The 24,033-nt window shown below is 37.3% G+C and overlaps 1 protein-coding gene across 4 annotated transcripts in view; it reads left to right on the plus strand.

Moving 5' to 3' along the window:
• Positions 1-24,033, plus strand: part of LOC126298804 (1-phosphatidylinositol 4,5-bisphosphate phosphodiesterase eta-2-like) — a 428,484-nt gene that overhangs the window by 363,734 nt on the left and 40,717 nt on the right. For 2 of the 4 annotated variants that reach the window (XM_049990266.1, XM_049990268.1), the window contains exons 9-11: positions 9,589-9,798; positions 14,571-14,785; positions 14,951-15,038. In XM_049990266.1, coding sequence (XP_049846223.1) covers positions 9,589-9,798; positions 14,571-14,785; positions 14,951-15,038 — 513 coding nt within the window. Of the gene's footprint in view, positions 1-9,588; positions 9,799-14,570; positions 14,795-14,950; positions 15,039-24,033 lie in introns of all 4 variants that reach the window. The other 2 variants (XM_049990265.1, XM_049990267.1) reach the window with 1 other exon arrangement.

Raw genomic sequence — 24,033 nt, forward strand, 5'->3', positions numbered from 1 at the left:
AATCTTCTGGCATTGCTACCTTCTCATAGACAATCACATCATCTGGAACCATCCTCATACAGCTTTTGACATTATCCAGTAGATGATTTATATACAGGGTGTATCAAAAAGAATCATGCAATTTGGCACATCTATATTTCTGAAACTAATAAACATACTCACTGAATTTTGTGTTTTGATGAACATGAAACTCAATACACTCACCTTTAGATGCTCAGTATGTCAATCCGGTTTTCAAATTGAGCTCACACTGCAGTGAACATGTCTTGAGTTACAACTTCCTCAGCTGCTGTTATGCGATGTCTCTGTTCATTCATTGTTGCTGGTAATGGAGACACAAAACAGTCTTTTACAAACTCCCACAAGAAATAATCACATACAGTCAGATATTGTGACTTTGGAGGCCAGTAATGTAAGACGGAATTATTTGGTACAGTGTGACCGATCCATCATTCAGTAATCTTTTGGTTTAAAAATTCCCACACTTCCTGATGCCAGTGTGGTTGTGCCCCATCCTGTTGGTAAATGAAGTCATTTGAATCAGCCTCCAACTGTGGGAAAAGGATGTTCTCAAGCATATTGAGATACGTGCTTCCTTAGCAAAGAAAAATGGACCATACACCTTTTCCCATGAAACTGCACAAAACACATTAAATTTTGGAGAGTCTTTCTCATGTTGTACAATTTCATATGGTTGTTCTGTACCCCATATTCTCACATTATGGTCGTTCACCTTTCCATTTAAATGGAATATTGCATTGTCTCTAAACACTAAGCATGGAAGAAAACTGTCATCCTCCATCTCGCCAAGAACGAAACTACAGAACTCCACATGTTGCTGTTTGTCACCTTCACAATGACTTCACAATAGCTGAATTTTGTATGTTTCATGTGTAAACGTTGATGCAACGCATGCCAGGTGGACATTGGGGGCATACTGAGCTGTTGAACTGCATGGAGAATGGTTTCTGCGGACTCCTTGTGGAACTATGGTGGATGCATTTGACATCTGTGTCACACACTTGGGACAGCCTGGCAATTTGCCTTTACACAAACAATCTGTTTCTAGGAATTGTTCATGCCATCATCTAATGCTCTGTGCTGTAGGAGTATCCACATCAACCTAGTACACACTGAACAGTTATTACTGACTCACACTGTGCAAAACGTAGAACACAAAATGCTTTCTGTTGTCCTGACACCATTTTTACTAGAACTGAAGGGCGTGCATACAACTGCAACTTAGCAGGAACCATGTAAAACCTGAGAATTTGCTCTTTGCAACAGTATGTTATACATGAACATATCTCAAATAACGTAATAGTAATGATTTTCTTTTTTTTAATCGGATGATTCTTTTTGATACACTCCATATATTGTAAACAGCAATGGTCCTATCACACTTTCTTAAGGTGTTCCTGATATTACCTTTCACCTTCCAGTTTTGTTCCATTAAGAGTGACATGTTGTTCTCTATCTGCAAATAAGACCTGGATCCAGTCACAAATGATGTTTTCAACTTTTAACACATCATCTATGTTGTTTATTTTTAACTGCTTTGTCATCTGACCACTCACTATTATTGGCTGATTGATTTTTTTTATTGGTTCAATTTTATCATACAGAACAGTTTGTTAATTTCTTGTTTTGAGATTATTTGTACAATTAATCATGATAATGTGAAATGAGTCATTTTACATTCACAGTACTCATTCTATGTGAAAATGGTTTTCTTATTGTCTACTTGTTTTTAGTACTGTTGTGAGTTAATAATTGCTACCCAACACCTTTTACACACTACAAAATCAGAAATTTTTCTATGGAATAGAAGGAGTTGTTAAGGAGAAACTATTTGTTTTCAGATTTAACTTTTCTGTCTCTCAAACATTTTATATCATTGAGTAAGTGGTCAAAGCTTTTGAAGCAGTGTTGTGCACCCTTTTGGTGTTAAAGACCATCTTAATGTGAAGTAATGAATCTCATTTTTTCCTGTAGTATTGCAATTATGTACATCATTGTTCCTCTTGAACTGCAGTAGATTATTTACAACAAACTTCATGAGGCAATAAATATACTGTGAAGCAGTAGTCAAAATGCCTAACTCCTTAAATGGATATCTACAAGAGACCATGGCTGAGCATCATATATTATTCTTACAGTATATTTTTGAACCATGGAAACATTCTTTCTTGAAGTTGAGTTACCCCAGAACATTATTCCATATGACATTATTCAGTGAAAATATGCAAAATATATCAACTTGCTGATTTGTCACACGCCAAGATTTGATATGATTCTAAGTGCAAATGTGGCTGAAATAAGTTGTTTTAGGAGTTTAAAAATTAGATTTTTTCAGTTTAAATTCTCATCAGTGATGACACCTAAAATTTTTGGCATTTTCACTCTGGATATTATTTCCTCAATGTGTTACACTTGTCACTGATGCAGTACCTCTAGATGTGATGAACTAAATATCTTTTGTGGTTTTTGGGATTGAGAGTGACATCATTTGCAGAAAACCCAGCAATAATACTTTTAAGAACATTATTTACCATTTCTTCTATTGCTTTATATGTGTTTGAATTGATTGCAATACTAGGGTCATCCGTAAAAAGGACAAATCCTGGTTGTTGTAAGTTAGACAATAGGTCATTTGCTTATACGAGAAACAATAGTTGACCAAAGACTGGGCCTTGTGTAACCCGATAAGTGGTTTGTCCCTAGTCAGAAGAATCTCCCCTACTTATGTTGGTTGAATTATTAAGTAAAACTTTCTACATTCTTTCAATTAGATATGACATTATCCATTGGATTGTTATACCATTAATTCCATTAAACCTCAGTTTAGCTAGGAGAATATTGTGATTCACACAGTCAGATGCCTTAGATAGGTCACAGAAAATACCAACTGGTGCTATTTTGTTATTTAGTCCTTGTAAAATTTGGTGAGTGTATGTGTAAATGACCTTCTCAGTTGAGCAACGTTTCTCATATCCAAACTGTGGTTTATAGAGGATATAATTGTTGCTTAGTTGGTATACTATTATACAAAACATAACGTCAAAATTTTGGAAAATAATGTTAGTATTGAAATGGGTATGTAGTTACTAACATCTCTCCTATCACCTTTCATATAGAGGGATTTAACAGTGGCATGTATCAACATCTCTGGAAAAATGCTCTGAGTTAGTGATGCATTACGTATTCCAGAAAAGGTAGTTCTTATTATAAAGGAGCAAACCTTTAGTACTCTGTTGGAAACCCTATCAAATCTAGACAAACTTTGATTTTTGAGAGAATATATAATTTTCTGAATTTCAGAAGGAGAAGTTTAAGTAACATTCATTTTTACATATTCAGAAATTCTTTCACACAATAGAAACAGTTCTTTATTAGAAATGCCTCTGCTTTCATTTTAAATATTGGATATGTATGGTAGCAATTTTGATTTCCTCTGGTGTCTTACAATGTAGTACAACAGCAATGTTTATTATGCTCCTCTCATAGGAGTTTCTTCTGGAATTTTTCTAGATTTTTTGAAAAGAAACTTAACTGTGACACAGATCAGTTATATGATATCACATCAGAAGAACTTTTTTTGGAGTGGAAATATTTTTGCTATATTATACACTCCTGGAAATGGAAAAAAGAACAAATTGACACCGGTGTGTCAGACCCACCATACTTGCTCCGGACACTGCGAGAGGGCTGTACAAGCAATGATCACACGCACGGCACAGCAGACACACCAGGAACCGCGGTGTTGGCCGTCGAATGGCGCAAGCTGCGCAGCATTTGTGCACCGCCGCCGTCAGTGTCAGCCAGTTTGCCGTGGCATACAGAGCTCCATCACAGTCTTTAACACTGGTAGCATGCCGCGACAGCGGGGACGTGAACCGTATGTGCAGTTGATGGACTTTGAGTGAGGGCGTATAGTGGGCATGCGGGAGGCCGGGTGGACGTACCGCCGAATTGCTCAACACGTGGGGCGTGAGGTGTCCACAGTACATCGATGTTATTGCCAGTGGTCGGCGGAAGGTGCACTTGCCCGTTGACCTGGGACAGGACCGCAGCGACGCACGGATGCACGCCAAGACCGTAGGATCCTACGCAGTGCCGTAGGGGACCGCACCGCCACTTCCCAGCAAATTAGGGACACTGTTGCTCCTGGGGTATCGGTGAGGACCATTCGCAACTGTCTGCATGAAGCTGGGCTACGGTCCCGCACACCGTTAGGCCATATTCCGCTCACGCCCCAACATCGTGCAGCCCGCCTCCAGTGGTGTCGCGACAGGCGTGAATGGAGGGACGAATGGAGACGTGTCGTCTTCAGCGACGAGAGTCGCTTCTGCCTTGGTGCCAATGATGGTCGTATGCGTGTTTGGCGCCGTGCAGGTGAGCGCCACAATCAGGACTGCATACGACCAAGGCACACAAGGCCAACACCCGGCATCATGGTGTGGGGAGCGATCTCCTACACTGGCCGTACACCTCTGGTGATCGTCGAGGGGACACTGAATAGTGCACGGTACATCCAAACCATCATCGAACCCATCGTTCTACCATTCCTAGACCGGCAAGGGAACTTGCTGTTCCAACAGGACAATGCACGTCCGCATGTATCCCGTGCCACCCAACGTGCTCTAGAAGGTGTAAGTCAACTACCCTGGCCAGCAAGATCTCTAGATCTGTCCCCCATTGAGCATGTTTGGGACTGGATGAAGCGTCGTCTCACGCGGTCTGCACGTCCAGCACGAACGCTGGTCCAACTGAGGCGCCAGGTGGAAATGGCATGACAAGCCGTTACACAGGACTACATCCAGCATCTCTACGATCGTCTCCATGGGAGAATAGCAGCCTGCATTGCTGCGAAAGGTGGATATACACTGTACTAGTGCCGACATTGTGCACGCTCTGTTGGCTGTGTCTATGTGCCTGTGGTTCTGTCAGTGTGATCATGTGATGTATCTGACCCCAGGAATGTGTCAATAAAGTTTCCCCTTCCTGGGACAATGAATTCACGGTGTTCTTATTTCAATTTCCAGGAGTGTAATTTCATCAGTATGCATTTCACACAGAGAGACATCCAAGATCACTAACATACTGGTACTGGATAAACATGGAACTGGTCCTTTACAGTTTACTTGAAAGAACTCTTCAGTTATTAGAGTGAAGTATTCACTGATTTTTTTCATAGCTGATGATTTTGGGCATGTGACTTCTGACTCCTCTAATGACAATGACACATTCTTTCTTTATATGCTGAGCTACAAGTTTCTTCCTTTATAACTGTCCACATTAAAATGGTCTTCCTAAGATATGAGGTCCTGAACGAGACATTCCACTGAAAATATGTGTATACTGTTACTACGTACTAGAACACTTTTTTGTAATTATTATGGACTTTAATAGCTAAAGTTCTTTTCCTAATATATTAGTGCATCTAAACACATTGAGAATGAGACTCAATCAAAATGTGGTCAAATAACTTGTAGAATAAATACCCATCTCATTTTCCATAAGATTGTGGCATCTTCATCTAATTTGGGGATGAATAGGTCCATAGATTCTACACTAGCCAGCAAAGACACTATTTATTAATATTTCTTCTTCATTATTTTCACAATTAAAGTGTTACATTTAACAAAACACAGCAGTCTGTTTTTCCACCAATATAGCTTATTTGTGCTCAATTTCTCAAAACAAAAGGCATACTATGCCTGATGTGTAGCGTTCAAGTGCTGAATAATAACACAGACAACTAGTATTTCCAGACTGACTGCTCATACTAGAATGACTTCAGATTGACTTATTTAGCATGCATGCAGTCCTATATAATATAGCATTGTTTTCCACATAGTTTTAGAAGTTCATTAGTCAAAATAATTAGTGCAATGATATCTGGTTTCTATAGCAGTGCAAATTCTTAGAAAAATTGTATCTTTTTATGGTTACAAAGCTCTGAGAATCAAAATAGTTACAAAAGAAATATTACGTCATCCTAAAGTCAAATTTAGAACATCAAAATATGCCGTGTCACAAAATTTGTTTAGAAATGCAGTGTTAGATTTTACATCAAGAGAAACTGCGCCTGGTGAATTTAATCACACTATTGGAATTCACTGATGACAATTTGTTTGATGATTAATAAATCATGATTTTCTGTAATTGGTATGAAATATGGACTTTTGATGACTAAACGTAGCATTTGTGATAAATTTTAAAACATCAATAAAAGCTAATTACAACTTTTAAAGATACCAATTCTACTTGAATATAGGCTTTTGTAAAGTGAAATCTATTGGATGACCAATTTTCATAATTTTATGTTTTCATACTGTAGCTCCCAAAAAATGTTTTATTATATCATAGACAAATTTGAAAAGTACATATGTTTTCAAAAATACTTTAGTATATAGCATACTTTTGTAGAAGTCATAAAACCTGTACTTAAGATCAGAATCAGAATGAATGTTATCAAAATTGAGATGGACTTGCATCTTTCAATTAATCCAGGGTGGACTCATGAGGCCTAGTTGATTCAGAAATCCCAAAATCTTGGTTTACTGTAACATGCATCTCAATTTATTTGATAGGTTTCTTATCAAATTGTCATTCTGTGTAATTTTAGCTTGGCTGACTACTCCATCATAGATTCTTTTGTAGATTTAAAATAATCTGCAAATTCTAGTATAGCTCCATATCTTCTACAGCATTTCTGCAGAAATCTTTTTCTCTCTCTGCAATTTTTTATACCTTTACTTTGTACTTGTGCTTTCATGTTTTTACTTTAGTAGGAAATGCTGCATTAAAATAGTGCAGGAAGATGTTCCGAAAAACCATGTCCATACTGTCGACATTTTCCTGAATGGAAATTCTTTTCCGATTTTGCCTAATCAGCTACAAATTAAAAATAGTTGTCTTTTTAGAAAATTCTTTTTTTGACTACTTTTCTTCAACTGCTACTACTTCTTGTCATCTCTATACACAGTAGCTGTGCCTCATGATCACTATAACCCATGCTCACTACTACACTTGTGAATTTGTAGCTCATACCTCTGATGAATGTCTGCTGAATGATGGAATTTGTGCATTCTGTTGATAGTCATGGGCAGTATGTTGTGGGGATTGTACTTAATGTGTTGATCATTGTTGTGGTTGGCAGGAGAGCCAACCGTGTTCCTAAAGGAGCCCGAAATGCACGCATTTTAGCTCACGCAGGCTGGCGTGAGGTCTGGAACATGACAAGGGAATTAGAATTGAGAAAAACGAAAAACGGACGTAGCTGGTGGAATAATTAACTTTAATCCATTCATGGAGAACGTCGCTCTTTATGGTACATGATTCACAATATCAATAGTACGGATACTGGCGCCTTGCTAGGTCGTAGCAAATAACGTAGCTCGGTCTGCAATCAATTGATAGTGGCGACACGCGGGTCCTACGTATACTACCAGACCACAGCCGATTTAAAGGCTACCACCTAGCAAGTGTGGTGTCTGGCGGTGACACCACAATCATATTTATGAAAGCACCTCTCGTACTGATGTCTTTTGAAAAATTGATGTTGAAATCACCACAAAGATCTGGCTTCATATTTAATGTTCATTAGTACCGTTAGTATGGCCATGAAGACTGGCAGATTTCCACTTGGTGCTTTATACATGTTAATACTTATTAAATTAATTTCTTGCAGTATAATAGTAGAAAGTTTGTAATCTTTATTTATTGGGTCAATACAGCCCTTACTGACACCACAGAACTTTATCTGCCCTTTTGCAAAGACAGCACTACCACGTTGTTTGGAGAACTCTCTGCTAAAATGATTTCCTAATTTATATCCTTCTATTGACGTTAATTTTACTTCAACATTACATTGTTGATGTTCAGTAATGAAAATTATATCCACATTTAGTTGTATTGGAGTAGTGCTTCCAACATGGTAATTTTATTCTCAAGTGACTTAATATTATGGTGTAATACAACAAAATATGGGCATTTAGACACTTTTGGTGAAAAGGTTTATAGTTCTTTATTTAACAGCATTTCTAACACAGCTTTTACCCTAAAAATCTTTGGTGCCTTTGTTGTGTGTGGCTTCTGCTTGCTGATGGCTGTCAATAGGTGAGTTAACTTCTGGAACTTGCAAAAGTTTTGCTTCGTTCACCTGTGTACTTTTCAGTTCAATTCACTTAATAATTTGTATCTCACTGATTACTTGATTGTTTGCTTGTGTCCTTTTCAGTTTAAGCCACTTGGTAATATGCATGTGACTGATGATTTTATTGTTTGCAACTCATATAAAACACATTGTGATATGTATTTGTTTGCTACTAATATTATATTCCACATTGTTTCTTGAAACAGAATAACATATTTTATTGACTAGTAATTCCTTTCTTTCTGCATCTGAATTAAGTCAGTGAACCATATGGAACATTTTCTAGCTGCTTGTGTTTTTTATATCAATATAAGTTTAGCATAAATGATTCATCAGGTTTTGAAGCACTGTTTATTTACAAGTATATAATGTACAAAGGTGAATGATACTAGAAAAGATACACTCACAAAGTTTCTGATACATTCTATAAATATTAAATGTTTGCACCCTTGGTCATTCAGAACACAGCCAAACTGTGATCTAGTTTTGTCCATATGTTCACTGGCATGTTTCCATCAGTGTACATCACAGCAGCAAGGATGGGTTCTCGCAGTTCTTGCAATGTTGTTGGCATTGGAGGTGCATAAACTTTGTCTGTAACATAACCTTACAGGAAGAAATGACATGGCGATGACTTGAGGGGGGGGGGGGGGAGGGGGGGGGGCATGGCAACAGAGTAGCATCACCCAGATCAGTGTGCACTATCCAGAAATGTGTCAGTTCTCTTCTGAGAAAAGAGTGGACAATTGTTCTCCAGTGAGGTGCAGCTCCATCTTGTTGAAAGATGAAAAACGAGGAGTCAGCAGTCATTTGTGGCAACAACCACAGCTGCACTGTATCTAGGTACACAGAACTTGTCACCATTTGCTCAATCAAGAAAAAGGGGCCATATACATTTGTCTTGGATATGGCATGGAACATATTCACTTTCCATGAATCCCTTTTCAGTTCCACAAGGAGATGCAGAAATTTGGTACCCAATACTATCAGATTGTGGTGATTCATATCTCCTGATGGATAGAAAGTAGCCTTATTGCTCAGTGTCAATGTCCCTACAAAGTCACCATCACCTTCCATAGTTTGCTGCAGTCAGATACAAAACTCCAATCAAGAGGACTTTTTAAATTTGGTGAGTGTATGTATATTTTCATGTATCACCTTTTTTTTATGTCATATACTTGTCAATAAACAGTGCTTTGGAACCCAATGAGACATTTAGACTAGCCATGTGTTCTTAAAGCAAGTATGTTTTTCAGTGATAAAGTTGTTTGCAGTACTAACTTGGCAGTTGACAGGTGCCCAAAATCTTAAATCATGACCATGTGAGATAGTCATAATGCATACATTTGTATGGATTAAATTATTTAAGCACTTTTTCATTTCTGTGGAAACCAGATCATATATATATAGTCATTTTTTTGTTTCAGTGGATTGTTGGGATGGTGCTGATGGTGAACCAGTTATTTACCATGGATACACTCTGACTTCAAAGATTTTATTTAGAGATGTGATCACAGATGCCATAAAACCATATGCATTTCATTCCTCAGAATACCCTCTTATTTTATCTCTTGAAAATCACTGTAGTGAAAAACAACAGGATGTTCTGGTACAAATTTTAGTGGATGTTTTAGGAGGTAAGGAACTAATCCATCAAATTTTGTATTGTAGCCTGCTAGGTAAGGAAGAAGAAAATAATTTAAAAAATGGTTTAAGTGAGAGAATATGTTAAAGATAGACAAAGCATTTTCATCAACTCGGGAAACAGAAAATACTGCAAGTAGCACACAGTTATACAAAATAGAAGATAACTTTAATTTTTGAAAGTGGTAGGCAAACATGAAAAATGTACAATGTCAAGAGACTGAAACCTGTTGTTGCCAAATGCTTCTGTCAATTAAGAGCCAGAAGAATATGCACTCTTTGTGTTGTTGTGCTCTTCAGTCCAAAGACTGGTTTGATGCAGCTCTCCATATTGGCCTACTCTCTGCTTGTCTCTTCATCCCTGCATAATTATTGCAAGCTACATCCATATGAACCTGCATAATGTATTCAAGCCTTGATCATCCTGTACAGTTTTTACCTCCCCCACCCCTTCCCTCCCCTGGCCACCACACACAGTTACCTCTGTTACCAAACTGATAATCCCTTGATGTCTCAGGAAGTGTCCTGCCAATTGATCCATTATTTTAGTCAGATTCTGCTATAAATTTCTTTTCTCATTAATTTGGTTCATTTCCTCTCCATTAGTTATATGATCTACCCACCTGATCTTTGATATTCTTCTGTAGCACCACATTTCTAAAGCTCATATTCTCTTCTTGTCTGAACTGTTTATTGTCCATGTTTCACTTTGGTACAGGGCTATAATCCAGACAAATACTTTTGGAAAAACCTTGCTGACATTTAAACAAACAATAGATGTTAACAAAGTTTTCTTTATCAGAAATTTTATAATAATCGAAAGCACCAAGATAATGCATATATATTTATATGCTGCAAGCATTTATATATGTTGAATGTACACTGAATATGAAATCAGCTATCACTGTCAAACTCACATATGAGGTTGTTGCTGTTTCATACAGAACTGCACTGGACGTCTTCAGACGTGCTTCCGGCAACACTGAATCGTGCCAACTGATGAGTCAGATGTCAAAGAGCAAAACAAATACTGTGTAAATTGGGCATGGGTGAGTTTACATGTGATCAGCAGAGATAATCCTTATCAGAGGTGAAGTATATAAATTTTTGCCTGTCAAGGACCACTGTCCATCTATAACTATGTTTCATGGCTTCTTCTTTTTTGTTAAAATCATCCCCATGCTGATATATTTTGATGGCTTCTCTATATAGCTGTGGATAATAGTTTGTCACTGCAGGTAAAATTTTGGTTTAAGAAAACTTCAGTTCATGATTTCCTGACTGAAGGAAATCACTAAATGAAGTTTTCTGAAACCAAAATTTTATTTACAGTAACAAACTAATATCCATGACTATATAGAGAAGTCATCAAAATATATAAGCATGAGAATAATTTCAACAGAAAACAAGTAACAATGAAACTTAGTAATATATGAACAGTGGCTCTGAAGAATCGATAGATGAGTTTTTCTCCTTGACAGGTGACAATCGATAGTAAGTATTATCTTTGCTGATCATGTTTAAACTTGACCATACCCATTTTACATAATATTTATTTCACTCTCTGAAGTTCTACTCATGAGTCAGCAAGACTCAATATTATTAGGGGCACCTCTGAAGATGCCCAGTGCAAATCTGGACAAAACATCAGGAATTGAAAATTTTCTTGGATCATGGGCATAAAATCCGGAAGACTCACCAGCAACCAAGATGAAAGCCTTCATCATATTATCATGCATGAGAGTTACAAAGATTCTGAATCATTTAATTTGGTAGCTAAATATTACTTCTTAAGGTTTAAAAGCCAGTTTTTCCAAGGATGTAGCCTACAGCTGCTAATACAATTTTTTCTTTGGGAATATCACAACAAGACTAAACTGCATTCTACAAAGGAAATCCAATGCTTCCAGTACAATAAAAAATACTCCCTGTTCACAGTGATATACAAATTGCAGATTAAGACATAAAACTAGTGATTCTTTGTTGTATAGAATAGAAGTTTCTGTTTAAAGAGAGGTGAAAAGTGAGAAGCAGAGAGGTGAGATTTATCATCCTCCTGTTTAACTTTTCGTATTAGAAGGAGCATAAATAATTGAATAACTACACAAATGTGAACTTATATGTGACCTGAGTTTTGTTACATGATGGGGCAACTGTTATAACGTCAAGTTGAACACACACATTTCAAAACGACACAATACATGTAAGTCACTGAGCAAGTTGCAAAGCACGACATGTGAACACGGTGACATTCAAATGAGCACTGAGTCCAAGTCTAGCGGCCACTGGCTGTCTGGCGGCATAGGTGGCATGGCTGCTGCTTGGCTGGCAGACAATGCCGCATGTAGAGGACGCGTGTAATTCCACGGCGGCACTTTGAAAGATCGGCGAGTCACAACAGCAACATTATTAGGAAGACTGAGAAACATTTTTTCAAAACTTCATAAACACAAAAAAGTAATTTTTTCAGGAGACACATTTTTCAAAGATCACACCAAAATACTAATCACTTCGACAAGATAATTTATCATTTACATAGCTTTTGTAGGCATGATTTCGATAGTGTGTTTTACTTTTCTAAAATTTTCATTTTTTTCAAAATAGAGGGACAAAGTTTCCAAGCTTATTCAAAACTGATAAATGCGATGATGGAAATTAAATTTTTTTTAAATATATTCATTCAAATTGGTTTTTTCCCCATTTTTTATCTTTACCATTAATTACAAAGAAAACTACTTTATTGTTCATTTTACATAGAATATCAATAATGTATTGCAATATTAGACTTTAGTATCATACTTATCCATAAAAGTTTCACAAGAAGAAGTGCAAAATAGCAAGAAATGCTATTGAAATTCAACACAAAGTACTGGCTACAACAATACTAAATTTAAAATCTATTGATCACTTTCAGTAATGTCCTTATAAAACTCTTTTGCTCCTTCTGGTACATTAAAATCCTACATAAGTTGTACGATGTACTTTTTCTTTCCCTAGCTGACCAAGTTCTTCTTTTTCAAGGTGGTTGGTTTCCTTACATCCTGGGTGCAGTTCCTGGATTTTCATACCTCCTCCTCTACAGGACTTCAATTATAAGTGTCTGGTACTGACCATAATATCTTCTTCTTAGACTTTTCATAAGCCATCACTCACTGAGCAGTTATTTTGAAAGGCATTTTAGACTGTATCATTTTTTACTGCACTGGACTTGTGATCTTTGGCTTCTCAATCTTTATTTAGTATCTTGGCAATGCCATGTTGTTGCAGCACTTTATAGTATTCAGTCAGTGGAAGAATATCTTCTCTTTTCCAGTCATCTTTATTCACTGTACTAAACATTCTCTCAGGAATATAGCTGTGACCATGAAAAGGGAAATAATGTACCAGCTTATTAAATGTTCAGCTTTCTAGCATGAAGACCGTTAGGGTGCACATGATTATTTTTAATTTGATCGGTATGGAAGTCCGCAAATAAATGAATTTTAGTTGGACAATTTTCTGGCTGGAATGCCCCAGTGTTTCTGAGGAAATCCAGTAGAGCAAAGGCTACTTGGTCGCACCCTTTCAGTCCATCTGTTTCAAGCTAAGTGTAAATAGTAATCCATTCCTTCGTCTGTGCACAAGAATGAATCATAATGCACAAAATGTATAGCCAAACCTGTCTTGAGTAGAATACTAGAATACTTCGCCAACAGAGCTTTAGTATCGCTAATTCTGTTGTACAGTATATCAAAACATGCTTTAAGCACATTTGGATTTTCGTCTTTCATTATTGCACAGAAATTTTTTGCATCGAGTTTGTGCAACCTGTGGCTTGTTATTACTTGATTATCTTCCTCCAAACCTTGTTCCTTTTGAGAGTCTGTCTTTGAGTACCCCTGATATTGCTTGAAACGTTGCAACACATACAAGTACTGTCTGGCCATCTTTTTTCCCTGTGTTGCACTTTATCGAAACACTATTCTTCTTTGTTGTTTATTTCTTGCTGTTTCTTCTTCCTGACAAAGCTGGCCTGAACTGTACAATAATCAGGAGTTAATTTCTATTATTGGTTCTGGCAGCAATTTTTTCCAGGAAATTCTCTCTTATTATCATTGACAGTGACATCCTACACTGTTATTCTCCATTCAGTTCTCTCAGAAGCAAACCACAGTCTCTATTTATTGACTTTTGCTTTAATCGGCTAAGAACAAATATCAAGTTTTACAAAAACTCAGAGTTTTCAAACCTATAACAACAGAAGAATTAGCTTTTGACAAAACCGTTTCAACAGGTTATGCATACCAACAAGCTTGATTTTTAGTATAGAAATCTTGATTTTGAACAACTGAGCATTTATCTACTTTTGAGAAAATGCTTCTCAATTCAGAGCTTCACAAGTCATTTCAGTCATTTACTATTACAGTAACTCAAACATGTAATACACTGATTGATCTAAAATTAGAGTTGAGAATTTCATAATGTAAATCTTATGCGCTTTCCAAACATTTCACCGTACTGTGCTTTTTGTAGAGGTGCCAGATTATTAAGAATAATATGTTACTATCTGTTTTCTACCTTAATGTCACCATTTTCTTAGAAGTTGACATTGGTACTGGTTATTTGTATGCTGCAGATATTATTATTAATGTATAACATAGTAACAGGTTGCATGATCATATTGAACTGGTGCATTGTTCTTATGTAAAGAAAAGTAAAGTAAAACCACAGATATATTCATATTATTTGTAGAAATAATTATTTGGAAAATACATTTACCTTTCAGAGAGCTTATATATGGAACCAGTGGATGAAGAAGGAATGCAGTTCCTGCCATCTCCTGAAGATCTGAAAAACAGAATAATTGTGAAAGCTAAAAAGTTAAAACCTTCTGATAGAAGTGATGAAGATGATTCTTATAGTGAGGATGATGATATGGATGATGATGATGAGGACTCCGAAGAAGACTGTAATAATAAGATGGAGACAAAAGGAGCTCAGGTAATGAAGGTATTCAACACTTACACATCCATATTACTAATCTAAGAATTGAGCACTGTGAACGTTATATGTAAGTGTCCCTCTCCCCTATTTCCTTACATTTCCCCACCTTCCCTCTTTTGTGAAAGGATCATAACACATTTTCTGTTTTTTTTTTGTGTTAAGGGAACAGTGGTTTCTCCCACATTATCCAACATTGTAAATATTTGCCAAGCTGTTCACTTTCATGGCTTTGAGAAGACTTTAACTCAAGGTAAGATAAAGACTACATTTTACAACATTATGTTGTTGTTAATTCAATAGTGCTTACCTCTGATATAATGTTGGTTGTCGAATATAATTACATTACATGTTATACAGCCTACTGCAGAAGAAACTTGACAATGTAAGTTGAAGTATTCAAAGATTTAAACTTACTGTCAATAATTAAAGAGAGTTTTATGTAAAAAGTAATCAGTTGGAATTCCTGATGATTATTCGATATCACTTTCAGTTTTTTGAGAGTTTAAACATTAGATGGCCTCCAGTAAAATGAGTTCATATATGACATCAATCACACAAACACTTTATCAGTACAGTGAGTGAACGGTTTTCCACAGGTCCTAGTAAAGATTACATTAGATTAGATTAATTATTCATTGCATAGGCTCATAAAAGAGGGAATCCTTCTAGGTGTGGAACATGTCAGATAAACACATTATAAAAATTTAATTAGAAAAACTTGAGTTTCATTAATTTTAATGATCCTCAGTCAATAAACAGTAAAATTATGTACACGAATTAAATTTAAACTTCTAATATTTACAGGTTTAATATTTACATCTGCTTTCATTAAATCCATCATTCAGACATTTGCTAGTTTCTTGGCTATTACAACCAAGTATTGTCAAAAATTAAAGTAAATTATTCATTTCAGTGATCCTCAGTTAAGAAAAGTCAGATTATTTACAACATTTAAAATTAAACTTCCACCATTTACAGACATAAGACTTACATCTGCTTTCCATACATCCATCATTCACACAGTACATAGTTAATTGGCTGTTACAACCAAGTATTGTCAAAAATTAAAGTATAATAAATTTTCATTAAAATGGTCTACTGCACTTCTTGAGAAACTCATGGATGGAATAGAAGGAGTTGGCCACCAAAAATCTTTTAAATTATGTTTAAATTGTTCTCCAGTTTTATGACATCAGAGATGCACACTTCCCCTTTCTCTCATCTTCTGTACCTTCTTAAAACAAATGCACTGCAGAGAGATTACAATAAAGTTGTGGAACAAGACTTGCTGGCTGAGCTGCTATCAAGAAAGCATAGACACATTTGCAAGAACTTTAATAGCTTTACCTATTATTGGGAACTACTTAGGTCCTATCAGGCACCAGCATTTGAATTATAATCTATAATGGCAATGTGTGTGTCAGTGTTTTATATGCTTCGTGGTTCTTAGTGAGTAGTGATATGTTTTTAACAATCAGACCTTATTTTATATCAACAGCTCCCCTTTTTCATAGGAACTGGCAAGTTCAAGACTGTAATAACGTTTGCTATATTTGGTATAATTCATTTATTTCCAAGTATTTGTAAGGTACATTGGTGATATGTTTTTCTACATTAAATTGTACCAGCTGCATTAAATTGTACCGGTACTTTATAAGTGTGAACCCCTCATTTTGGTTTAATATTATTCTTTTTGTTTGGGGTACTCTTCAGCATACTTTTGAACCTGTTGTTGTATGCTTGCATAAACTTTATTTCTATTCCCCAAGGCAAATCAAAATAAAAATAAAATTTTGAACTATCGCATGGATTTTCCAACAACTCTGCAAGTTCCATGTAATAAATGATTTATCAGTGATAACAAGAAGTCATTTCATTTTTGCATTATAGTGTTAATGTATCATGTAAGAAAGGGTAATTATACTGAAAGGGAAGATATGGAACCACTTTCTTTGTGGGGAGAGCAGGGTTTTGAAAAAAATACAAAATCAACAAAGTCACAGGACATGCTCGAGCTTTTTGTGCAGGCCATCACTAATACTGTCACTTCAGTAGTGATAGGCAAAATATAGAAAAGTCAGGTCTGACAATATGCATGGATCTCACCTCTGGGAGGCTACAGATTTTGGACAGCACAATCTTAAGAATTGGAATACAAAAAATATGGACAAGTGATATCAGGTAAAAGTGAAGACCAAAAATGGAAAAAGATCAATTTGCAATGGAAATGAACTCTAAAGCCTGTGCTTTAAGATCTAAGAATGTGTAAGCTTTTGCTGTCTATAGTTGGTGTGTTTATTTTGTGTCTTTGTTTTGTAAAGAAACATTTCATGGTACTTCCTTGAAAACAGTTTACTGCTATTATTATTTGTTGGTTTAGGTTTACTTTTAGTACTAGTTATAAATTTTCTGTTCAGTTTTGCTTCCTCTAATACCAAGATAGTTGTTATTTTGCTGTTACTTCACCGTTCTCACAGGATTTTGATTCAGATTGTTAATTTACTGTCAAATTATCATTTTATTTATTAGTAACTTAAGCTTGCAAGGGAAACTCTCCATTGCACCCCCTCAGATTTAGTGATAAGAGGCTCCCATGGACAGCCCGTCAAAAACTGAACACAGATTAAGCATGAAAACAGGAAGAAGATGTACTGGACTATGAAAAAAAAGCAAAATAGAAACAGTGAATGGTCCAAGAACATGAAGTGCTGAACAGAAAAATGATGTGGTCAAGTGGTTACAGTATTGGACTACCAGGGGGGGTAAGCCATGTTTAAACCTTCCTGACGCATTTTTTTTCCCACTCTTTATTCAAATTTTTGTCTGTGTCATGATGTAATATCTGCAGCAAGGTGTAAGGTTGACAGTTGATACTGCATAACTACCCTATTAACCAAAAGGAACCAGCTTTTGAATGGTAATTGCAAACATTTGATGACAAGATGACAAGTCAACCAAATCCTCCACCGGAAAATACGTCTGGTGTATCATACATGGCATTAGTGACAGTATGTGTGTCATTTGATAGGAATCTCTTAGTAACGAACCTAATTTGTATGACTGATAAGTGAGTGAGATATGCCCTGCTTGCCCAATATAGGTGTTTGTATGAATGAGAATGTGATCACTCCCAACGAAATGATGAAATTTGTCACATAAGGAGCAACAAATGAATGCATAAGTTTCACAATCACACAATTTCTCTGTGTTCTGTCAAAACATTGCATTCCATTTTGTAGGTCTTGCCTCTTGAATTCCTTTGTTGTAACATAGTTCACACCCATTTATTTTCTGTTTTCATTTCTGTGAGACGTGTATGTGGTATCTCCCCTGCTGCTTTCACTATTCATCACATTATGTGTTACAGTAATGTATTCTTACCACATGACTCATATTCTATAACCAGTGTATAGTATGACAACTGCCAAGACTACAGAAAGAGAACAAACATTTCAATGACTGGATGGATAGTTCATAATGGTGTGAAAAATAAGTAAGTAAATAAATGGCACAAGAGAGTTTCGAACACTGCTCGCCCACTTGGCACTCCAACGCTATAACCACTTCCGCATGACAATGTTGCTGTTTCAGGCTGTCCAGTACACCAACTTCCTGTTTTCATGGCTGATCTGTGTTCAGTTTTTGACAGGCCATTGGGCCATCTTACAACTAAATCTGAGTGGGGTGCAATGGGGAGTTTCTCTTCTTATATATGTTATTTACTCCACTATTCTTACTGTTCCTTTTGCATTATTATTTTATTTCTGTTTCAGAATAATCTGTTGTTCTTACTGTTCCATTTTACATTATTATTTTCACTATAATCACTCGATTATTAACATTTTCTCATATTTTATACACTGCTCACTTTTTTGCTATGTTGTGTGGATCTCCGGAAAACTCAAGTAGCTTTGACTTGCATGCACTGTGTTTGTCAAGTGTAACTAACCTCAAACCTCCCTCTTTTCCCTAGCCTCTGTTCTATGGCACCCTACCTGCCTGTTTTCACGTCTGTGCTCCTCCCTTTTCCCTTTCTCACTGCATTTCTGAAGACACTGGGCTATGCCTGTCTCCAGTACAGCTGTGCCTCCGACCTGCTAGCTAATTGCGGAAACGACTCATGATAGCTCTACTCTATAGCTCGTCCACATAAATATGCTGTCCTTACCAGTCCACCTAACTGGATGCTGCTGCATATTTCAGGACCTCAACTTTCATGCCACATGACTATCAACGAATGGCTGAAGCCGAGTATCCCTTCCAATTGTGTAAGTCCTGATAGTTAATTTTCCTGAGACATGACAGATATACCAGATGAGGGGGCGATGTGGCAGAATATGTATGATCAAATTTGTACCCCAAGGTCATGCTCATGTCTAAAAATAAGGATAAAAAGCCCAAATACATGTTCATAGGTACTGAACTTGTCAACAGAAAGTACCTTATCTGTGCAATATACGATTCACCCACAACTGGACAGCTCTCTAGCTTTTAATCTGCTCTCTTCAGTTTTGAATCTTTGCATGGACATGTAATTGTAGTTGAGATATGAACATACTTTGATAAACAAAAGTTCCTCCATATCAAAATTCATGCACGTACTTTCCTGCTGAAACATAACGCTGCTTCAACTTGGGCCTACTCACCATACAGCAGACACTCATACATCAATCACTGTATTCACAACCAAATTTCCAAATAGAGTAATTCATACTGATCAGATTTCTGCTCCTGGCTTGTCTGCTCATGATGTAATATTTATGACTTACTCATTGCAATGGCCAAAGAACAAATTGCAAGAGATTTTATGTGCATGAATATATCTGAACTTACAGCTGATGCCTATGGTACTACTTGATAGACAACTACAGGAAATAACCTTGACATAAATAGTGAAGTATCTAATTTCACTAAGAAAACACATAATTTATACCACTAACACGTGCCTCTAAAAACAGTAATAGTGAGGAGAAAACCTGCCCCATGGCTTACAGACCACCTCAAGCACCTTATGAATGTCAGAGATGCATCACACAGGATATATATAAATGGCACCAAACCTCTGATAATCATCTCAACTACAAGCAACTACCTGAGTTAGTCAACTGTGAGAAATGCAAACCTCAGGTCTACCCACTCCCTAACTGACGACATTCACAGACTTGCAATCTTGGGGAAAAATGTACGAGGTCTAGGAATAGGCAGACCTAAATTTGCAGCTGAACCATTAGTTTCTATTGAGGATCTAAATAAGTATTTTGACACTCTGGCATCTTTACTTGAGCAGTGTAAAACCATTGACTTCCTTAAAGCATCACTTGAGGGTACAAACAAAAAATATTTCTCTGTATCCAATAAGCCCTAACTTGGTCAGGAACCCTCATGCACAAATTCATCTGGCACCTAAAAGACACAATAATGTAACAGTGCAAACGATCAGTTTCCTCATTGATCAACTACAGCCCAAAATAATGGACGTTGGACATTTTTAACCATTCTCTGACCTACAGCATCTTCCCAACAGGCCTGGAAATGGACTCATAAGACCAGTAACTAAGAAGGAATGTGCGAAACAACCTTCTGACACAGCCCCATTTCCATTCTACCAGCGTTATCCAAGGCTTTAGAATACATAGTGCATGAACAGCTTACTGGCTATTTAGCATCAAATAACCTTTTAGAAGAATACCAGTTTAATTTCCAGCAAAATCACAACATAACAACAGGTCATATAAAGTGACTGATGAACTGAAACAAACTATTGAAAAACAATAGGAGACTATTATGTGCTTTTCAGATTTCAGCAAAACTTTCAACACTGTTGACTTTGAGATTCTACTTACTAAACTCATAAGTCAAAATTTTTCTTCTAGTGCTATTTATTGCTTCCACTCATACCTTACATCTTGCCAGCAGTGTGTACTGATTTGAAGGAAAAGGTCACAATAGAAGGATGTAGTATCGGGGCTCCCAAAAGGATCAGTAATGAACCCTTTACTTTTCTCATTATACACTATGTGATCAAAAGTATCCAGACACCCCCAAAAATGTACTTTTTTTTCATATTAGGTGCATTGTGCTGCCACCTACTGCCAGGTACTCCATATCAGTGACCTCAGTAGTCATTATACATCGTGAGAGAGTAGAAAGGGGTGCTCCGTGGAACTCACGGACTTTGAACATGGTCAGGTGACTGGGTGTCACTTGTGTCTTGCGTCTGTACACATGATTTCCACTCTCCTAAACATACCTAGGTTCACTGTTTCCAATGTGATAGTGAAGCGGAAACAGGAAGGGACCCATACAGACAAAAGTGTACAGGCTGACCTCGTCTGTTGACTGACAGAGACTGCCTGTTCATAATGCATGGCCTGTGGAAGAGCAGTTACACAACAATAACATTCCTGTAATGAGCGAGCCTGCACAGAGTCCTGAGCTGAATGCTATAGCACACCTGTAAGATGCTTTGGAAGGCTGACTTTGTGCCAGTCCTTGCCAACCAACATCAATACCTCTCCTCAGTGCAGCTCTCTGTAAAGGATGGGCTGCCATTCCCCAAGAAACCTTCCAGCACCTGATTGAACATATGCCTGTGAGAGTGGAAGTTGTCATCAAGGCAAAGGGTAGGCCAACACCATACTGAATTCCAGCATTACCGATGGAGGGCACCACGAACTTGTAAGCCATTTTCAGCCCGATGTCCCGATACTTTTGATCACACAGCATGTATCGTTAATGATGTGTCAACTAATCTCTTTCACTGCAGATGTCACCTATACATTGGGTACCTTCAGTTACATCTAAGTGCAAATCCAACAAACCTGTGCACAGCCATCCAGCATGTAAATGCTGATTTACTTGCCTTATCAGTGTGGGTGCAGAACATAGGTTTAAAACTTTACCCATCTAAAATGCAAGCAATGTTGGTCATTCACAAAAGACATATTACCATGCAGTTCAGAGAATCTCTTCCACGTGTAATCCTAAATGGTGCAGGAATAACCTTTTCCTGTTCTGCAAAGAATTTGAGGGTAATTCTGGACCATTACTACATCTACACCTACATGTACATTTATACTCCGCAAGCCACCCAACGGTGTGTGGTGGAGGGCACTTTACATGCCACTGTCATTACCTCCCTTTCCTGTTCCAGTCGCGTATGGTTCACGGGAAGAACGACTGGACTGAACACACAACTGCAGTCTGTAAGAAGATGTCAGTGTCATTTCAATCACTACAGAAATAGAAAAAGAATCTTGTAGAGTCACTAATACACCCTATACCTGATTATGGTGATGCTCTTCTCCAAAGACTTTCATATGAAAGCTCACATATGCTAGAAATGATGATGAATGCCAATGTGACATATGCTGTTTCAACCATATCACTCAAGCCTGACAACAATTATCATGGCAACGTGCATATAAGCATGCAGACTATCATACTCTATGTTTACTCTATCATATTCTTGATCATTGCTATTCTTCTTATTCATTTTCAGCTCTTCCATTACTATCTGAATAACACAGCAGGAAATACTCATTCTCTACAAAGCAAAATCCCCTCTATACTGTCACGTAGCACTGCCATGTCCCATAAATCATTTTTGTATCAGGAACCAAACTTTGGAATAATATTCCTCAAAACAGTAGAGAACTTAAATTCCTCCCTTACTTTGAAAGACAGCTAATCGTCCATCTTTTATCGCTATAGCCATCTCTCCCACATACTAGTGTACAACTCATTCTCACCAATCCCCCATCCCCACAACTTTTCCCTCCCCTTTATTGGCAGAGTTCTCTATTTAAATTCTGTTCTTTCCTAACAGCCACTGTCACTTTCACTTCAATTTTCTCCTTTTTTTTTTTATTTCTCACTTCTGATAATACTAAACATGGCTTCAAATGTGCTAAACTAATCTACACTGAGAGAAAAAATCACAACAGTAAAAAATAATTAATGTAGAGTAATGAAATTTTGAGAATTCATTTGTCTAGGTAACATATTTCAGTGATTAACATTGCAAATTCACAGGCTAAGCCATTGCAAATGTGAAATGCATGCACTGTGTTGTATGGGTGCTGGATGTCAGTTTGTGGGATAGAATTCCATGCATGTTGCACTTGGTCAGTCAATACAGGCACAGTTAATGTGTTTGTGGATGACATTGGAATTGTTGTCTGATGATGTCCCACACGTGCTCAATTGAAGATAGATCTGGTGATCAAGGAGGCCAAGGCGACATGTGGACACTCTGTAGAGCATGTTGGGATACAAGAGCAGTATGTGAGCGGGCATTATCCTGTTGGACAATACCTTCCTGGAATGCTGCTCATGAATGGCAGTACAACAGGTGCAATCACCAGACTGACATACAATTTTGCAGCCAGTGAGCTTGTGATAGCCATGAGAGTGCTCATGATGTCACACAAAATCGTACCACAGATGATAATTACAGTGTGTCTAGCATGTGGACAGGTTAACTGCAGGCCCTCAACTCACCTCCTTCTAACCAACACACAGCCATCACTGACACCAAAGCAGAACCAGCTTTCATCAGAAAACACAGCAGACATCCACCCTGCCCTCCAGTGAGCTCTTGCTGGACACTGCTGAAGTCACAAATGGCCTAGATTTGGGCTCAGTGGAATGAACACTACAAGGCATGTGGCACCGAACTGTCCTTGAAGTAACTGATTTGTAACAGTGCATTGTGTCAGTGTGGTGCCATCTGCTGCCCAAATTGCTGATGCAGATGTAGTATAATGCACCAAAGCCATATGTTGAACACAGTGTTTTTCCCTCTTGGTAGTGCGATGTGGCCATCAGGAGCCCAATCTTCTGCAACCATACATTCTCATAAGCACTGCTGCCATCAACCATATACAGTGGCTACATTCCTTCCAAGTCTGTCTGCAATATCACAGAAGGTGCATACAATTTCTCATAGCTTTATTACATGACCTCATTCAAACTCAGTGAGGTGATGATAATGCCATCTTTGTCACATGAAGGGCATTCTTGACTAATATCAACTCATCAGGTCCAGTCTCAAAAGCAACTAATTCTCATAATCATTACAGCATGTATTTAAAGCAAACTTGATTTCCATCACTATAGTAGCACTGCTAGCACCACTCTTAGGCGACTAGTGAGAAATTTGAACAGTCGTCTTCTTTCAGATATAGAAATGTACCTATCAACTTTCATTTATGTCAACAAATTTTTCTTGATGTTTCGACTTT

Source organism: Schistocerca gregaria, chromosome X (assembly GCF_023897955.1).
Source record: "Schistocerca gregaria isolate iqSchGreg1 chromosome X, iqSchGreg1.2, whole genome shotgun sequence".
NCBI classification, from domain to species: Eukaryota; Metazoa; Arthropoda; class Insecta; order Orthoptera; family Acrididae; genus Schistocerca; species Schistocerca gregaria.